This window comes from Suricata suricatta, chromosome 10, assembly GCF_006229205.1.
Source record: "Suricata suricatta isolate VVHF042 chromosome 10, meerkat_22Aug2017_6uvM2_HiC, whole genome shotgun sequence".
Lineage (NCBI taxonomy): Eukaryota > Metazoa > Chordata > Mammalia > Carnivora > Herpestidae > Suricata > Suricata suricatta.
Window position 1 is genome coordinate 41,086,178 of NC_043709.1, and position 6,158 is coordinate 41,092,335.

Here is a 6,158-nt window from a genome sequence, read left to right on the forward strand (position 1 = left end):
TGTTATGAGAAAATCTGTGGAGCAGATAGTTTCTATTAACTCCATTTGCTGTCTGGATCTGGCTGTGAAGTCTTGTTCCCTTTCCAGGACCTTTTTTGTTGTTGTTGTTTGTTTCTATTTCTCTCTCTCCTACCTTCTTTCCTTGCCAGCTCTTTTGAGATAGAGTTGGTAGATAATAAATGGCATATAAACTATGAACTTTCATGTTTTGACATACGTGTACACACATGAAACAAACCATCCCCAAAATTAAGATAGTGAATATTTTGGGGGCTCTTGGGTGGCTCCATCCGTTAAGCCTTCAGCTTGGGCTCAGGCCATGCTCTTGTGGTCCATGAGTTCAAGCCCCACATCAGACTCTGTGCTGACAGCTCAGAGCCTGGAGCCTGCTTCAGATTCTGTGTCTCCCTCTCTGCCCCTCCCCCACTGTAAGGATGCAGGTCTGAAACTGACTCCAGGAAACAATAGAAGCTTTCCAGGACCTTTAATAGCATTTCTGTTAGACATCTTTCTCATAAGTTATCTGCCTTTTTCTCATGTGGAGTAGCAACTTAAATATATTAAATACTCTATAATTTTGTAAAATCTAAATATAGTATTTAATTTTTACAGCAGAGCTGTAAAGTTTTATTTCCAAAGAAGAATGCTGGAACAGTACAGTTAGGTGACTTTCCCTTACACAGTGGAGTTCCCGTTATTTGAGCCCATCCATATTTCTGACTCTAAATCGAGGTGCCTTCTCCCTAAATTACATAGTTCCAAAATGTTGCTGTATTAGTTCTATATGTTACATCTTCGCTGTCAAGTTGAGACACTTCATTGTGTCTAAGAGAGTTTTACTGTTAAGAAAAATCTAGAAGTCACCCCGAGCAGCTGAAGGACCTCCTGTATTCAGTTTGGTAACCATTGCCTCGTCCTTAGGATATGTTGCAGTATATTAATCCCCTTCCACTTAGTTCATTAAAATCTTTGTAAGTGACTAATTCATTTTTTTTTTTTGCAAATTTCAGGTTCGAAAAGTAGTCCTAGATACTATGAAGAATATTCATCCAATTTATAATATTAAAGTGAGTGTTAATTATATATTACCCCAACCGTGGTTGTCAGACTTCTTTTAGCTACACAAACCTTTCTTGAAGTTAAATCTTTTATGGAAGCCTAATGCACAAAACAGATAAACAGAATTATTTGGGGTAAATTAGAGACAGAGTGCAGCCTGCTCACCTCTACCGGTCCTGTAGTTGCAGCTGTGGAGGCCTGGGTCTCTGGCGAGCAGTCTGAAAACTACTGAAGGTGATACTCTAATGCACGACACGGTCCTAATATGAAGGAAATGAGCTTCAAAGAAATGGTCGTAGGTGATAAAAATCAAGTTTTCTTGGATTATTGGCTTATTACTATATTTAAAGATGTGATTTTTCAGTATCCTGCCTTTCTCTGTTAAATAGAGTTTGGAATAGTTCAGAATGCATTAAAACTTTTTTTTCTTAATTTAACACTCAAATTATAAACTCTTTGATAGAGATCTGTTACATCTGTGTGTGCACAGGATTCATGACGGTACTTGGAAATATAATCATACTGTAATGGGCTATGAGGGTATTTATTAAGCAATCCACAAATTTGATGAAGTTAAGAAGTCACTCTTAGGGGTTCCTGGGGTGGCTTGGTTGGTTAAGCATCAACTTTGGCTCCGGTCATGATCTCAGGGTTAGTGGGTTTGAGCCCCACACCGGGCTCTGTGCTGACAGCTCAGACCCTTGAGTCTGCTTCAGATTCTGTCTCCCTCTCTGGCTCCCCTGCTCGTGCTCTGTCTCTCAAAAATAAACATAAAAAAAAAATAGTCATTTAAGAAGTCATTCTTAAATTGGGGTGAAAGAATGATTTTGAGTTACTTTGGGACATTAAAAATAAAGAGAGCTGGTTTTGTATCTGATGCCTGCTTTGCATCCTTGGATGCTCCAATGTGTGTGCAGAAGTCAGATGGCGTGGGAGAAGGGTGAGAATATCAGTTTTATATGGTCATGAGAAAGTTTGCTTTTTTCTTTTCCTGTGGTAACTAAAGTACTACCAAAAGCTGCCTGCTTTCAGGGGACTTTGCTGATTAACTCTCCCTGCTACTATTAAGTTGAATTTTAATGAATCAGTGGTTGAAAAGCTAAATTAGTTTCATTTTCATCTCAATTATTTTAACAGGTCTGCGGGGTTTTTTTTGTATTAAAAAAAAAATGTTTATTCATTTTTGAGGGAGAAAGTGCAAGCGAGGAAGGGGCAGAGAGAGGGAGACAGGATTTGAAGCAGGCTCTGCGCTGACAGCGGTGAGCCCGATGTAGGGGTTGAACTCAAAACTGTGAGATCACGACCTGAGCTGAAGTCGGACACTCAGCTGAGCCACCCAGGTGCCCCTAAAGCTTTTTAAGAATTTCTTTAAATGTTTCTGCATTTCTTAATCTAAATTTCTAATGGCTTTTTGAAGCTTAGTTGTAGATTACTTATTTTTTTATGGAATTGGTTTGTTCCTACCATGGAGATTAAGAACTGTTCTTTTTAATTTTGTGATTTATAGGAACCGTATTTATAATGTGTAATTTTGACAAATGTATGGCTTATAAAATTAAAAATTCTTACTTTGTTCATATATTGCCATGACTAAAGACCTTAATGATTAAACGAGAGTTGGCAAAAGATTCTGAATTAAGGTCACAAAGCTGGGAAAGATTTTTGCCACAGTTCAAGCACAAAAATGTGAATAAGCGCAAGGAACCAAAGAAGAAAACTGTCAAGAAAGAGTATACACCATTCCCGCCACCACAGCCGGAGAGTCAGGTCGGTGTTAAATGTTGAATTTCTTCTCATGAGGGGGAAACCATTTTAATCTGTTTTGTCAGAACCTTCGTGGAGAGTAATTGAGGTGGACTTTCTGTGTGTGTGTGTGTGTGTGTGTGTGTGTGTGAGTGTGTATGTGTTTGGGTGTGTACGGTGTTAGAAACTAGAGACGAGTGTAAATCGGCTTATTTTGAGCTAAGCGCGTGGGGGTGGAGTGAGGGCTTCACGGGATGAGTGTAAACTACGTCTGGGTGGTTGGTGTCCGTTGTGTCCCTGCGGCCATGCCCGTCCCTGCACCTCCATGGAGACAGAAACTTAGTGACTTAACCCGTAATGATCTCACTCTGCTTTAGCCCCATTCTCATGACCATGTGCTCTGTGGCTGCTCCGGTTTTGAAGTCTCACATGATAACACCCATCGTTTTTCTACTTAGGCATGCCTCTCACTTTATCAGCTGTTTTCTGGCTTCGTTTGCCCCCGGACTTCCTTTTCTCTCTCGTCCATCATTGTTTGCCTCATGTTGCCTTTTCCGTCTATCCTAGCCGCGTCCAACAAAACTCTCAAACTTGATCAGTCCCAAAATATGTTTTCTCTCCTGTAATGTGGCTGCTGAAGATAGCTGGAAAAGATCTTCTCTTTGGACTCTGTCCACTCTAAATTCATGTTTCCAGCCTCAGATAGGCATGCTCGTCGTTGTCCGGTAGTGCTACGCGTCCTCTTAGTTCTTAAAGCACCCCTCCCACTCCCAGCCGACGACCCTGCGTTTCAGTTTATGGAAACAAGTACTTAAGGCCATCGGGTGAGAATTCCTTCAACTCCCTTTTCTCTTTCGTGTGTGTGTGTGTGTGTGTGTGTGTGTGTGTGTGTGTGTGTGTGTATTGTCGTCCCCCCCCCAGCCTACCCCCAGTCCTTTCTTTACCTGTTCTTTGAGTTCCGTCTTCCCCTGTCTCCTGAGGGACCTTACTTCATGATTCCCTCCCTTGGCTGTATCTTAAAGTCTTTCGTCTCTGCTAGTTCATTGTTCTCAGCATGTGGACACATCCCTTTCTGTGTTAAAACAGCCTGCTGTATATTCCATGAACACATCACCTCCTTTCCTATCCCTGTGCTTTTTGCGCGTAATTCTTTCAGCTTAGAGTACATCCTCTTTTCATGGGATTGCCTTTATGAATTAACAGATTTTTGACTTCACTGTCTTTACCTCAAGGACATTGTGCCTTTCATAGGAAATGATTTCTCATCTACATTATTTCTCATGTAATTGTAAATACTGATTTCACCAGATTGATAAAGAATTGGCTAGTGGCGAATACTTTCTCAAGGCAAGTCAAAAGAAGCGACAGAAAATGGAGGCCATAAAGGTAAGACTCTGTCTAGCTCACAACAGTGATAACACAGTTTATAGAAACTTGAATTTGGGGCGCCTGGGTGGCTCAGTCGGTTGAGCATTCGACTTCGGCTCAGGTCATGATCTCACAGTTCGTGGGGTCGAGCCCTGCATCGGGGAGCCTGCTTCTGATTCTGTGTGTCCCTCGCTCTCTGCCCCTCCCCTGCTCATGATCTGTCTTTCGAAAATAATGTTAAAAAAATAAAATGAAAGAAAGAAACTTGAATTCCTACTTAACTGTAAATTGTGTCCTATAATGTGTTTTTTTATTAATAATGTAGGCTAAACAAGCAGAAGCTCTCAGTAAGAGACAAGAAGAAAGAAACAAAGCTTTTATTCCACCTAAAGAAAAGCCAGTTGTGAAACCGAAGGAAGGTAAATGCTTGTTTTCTAATTCTTGGTATGATATGAAATCTGTTATCTGAAAAGCAAACCCCTAGAGAATTTGTCTGAATCTCTGAGTGTTAACTAAGGAAATCACCATATCTTTCATCAGTTCTCTTGATATTTCATTAATCATTAATCCTAGGGACAGGAGACCACTGACGTGTTTTATAATTTATTAGCAGCTAATGCCTATTTCAGAGTCTCCCAGATTGACAGTCCTCTCCTGACCTCTGATTGTGCTGGAGAAGGACTCTTTGTTGTGAAAGTTCTGAATGAGAGCAGTGAATCCTCTGTAGAGATAGAAGTGACAGAAGCAATAAGGTCCCCAAGTTCTGTTATCATGCCTCTCAAAGCTTATCAGAAGTTACGGTTTTCTTCTCTTATGTGTTCTGTGGCATAAAGCTTGATTCATATATTATTATGGATGGATTTCTGATCGCCTTGGGCTAAAGAACACCATCAAAGTAGTGGGAAGGTCTTGGGGGCTATGAGAAAGACACTCAGGGAAACAGTGTTAAAAGTCTGGTCTTCTCCATTCCTGGTCTCATTTGGTCCACCCTGTCCTCTTCTGTGTTTTCTTTCCCACTAGTAACACCTGCACTCTTCCTGAAGTAGTTTTCCAAGGTAGCCAGTGGCACAGTGAGGGCAGGGAAGTCCCTGGCAAGACCGGATGTGACATTACGATTTTAGTTTCCTCTATTACACCAGTGTTAATAGGCTTAAAGTACTGTATTCTTCTATGTAGATCATTGGTTATGTAAAAGTTAAAAATCTCATAAGCATTATAATTTGCGGTCTGATCAGCCTGTGAGTTTTCTACTTTGAAAGCTGTTCAGTAGCAAGTTTAATCTCAGTTTATAATGATTTAAAATGTAGCTGTTTCACTATAGTGGAGGCTTTAAGTCTCTTCCTCAAGTTGCTGGGAAGTTTGATGTTTTATCTTGTGATTCTCTTATACTCTGAATACAGTTCTTTAAATGGTGAGAAAAAGTTGCATTTTTTTCTCTTCCTTTCTCTTTGTTGTTCAGGCTTTTGGCATTGATTAGATGGTTGGATTCTGTTAGGAGGATATCCAGATACACACAGGTTATGGTCTTTATTAACCAAAATCGTGTTAAATGAAATACTGCTAGTCATTCATTGAACTAATATTTGGAAAACTTTATTTTTGAGTTTTTATGTGTGGTCTGAGATGAAGTAGATTTGACCTAAAGGTTCATGATTAGTTGACTAAAGTTATTGAAGCTGGAAGGGCTACATGTTAATGTTCTTCTTGAAATATAACTTTAAATTATTTTAATGTGCAGAATGAAAAACTGGCATAACAATGAGTACTCTAAAGTTCCAAAATACGGGAAAGAGTATAAGTAAAAATAATCCAATCTCAAGTACAGTTTAAGGGAAAAAATGAAGTTTTAATATTGTTGATATCAGTGATTTATTCAAATAGCTAAACTATAATGCCATTTTCATGTGTCCCTTCATTACTATATTTATAAAATAATTTGTTTTATGATTTGTTTTCTCTCAAAGAAATGTCTAACATTCTTTTAGGCA

General features: G+C 39.5%; 1 protein-coding gene across 1 annotated transcript in view; it reads left to right on the forward strand.

Annotated features, from left to right (window-relative positions):
• KRR1 (KRR1 small subunit processome component homolog) overlaps nt 1-4,654 on the forward strand; it is an 8,715-nt gene extending 4,061 nt beyond the window's left edge. The window contains exons 3-6 of the mRNA XM_029955450.1: nt 1,011-1,067; nt 2,656-2,826; nt 4,111-4,188; nt 4,496-4,654. Of these exons, the coding sequence (XP_029811310.1) occupies nt 1,011-1,067; nt 2,656-2,826; nt 4,111-4,188; nt 4,496-4,639 (450 nt within the window). The 3' untranslated portion in view covers nt 4,640-4,654. The remainder of the gene's footprint in view (nt 1-1,010; nt 1,068-2,655; nt 2,827-4,110; nt 4,189-4,495) is intronic.
• Nucleotides 4,655-6,158: the final 1,504 nt, after the last annotated feature.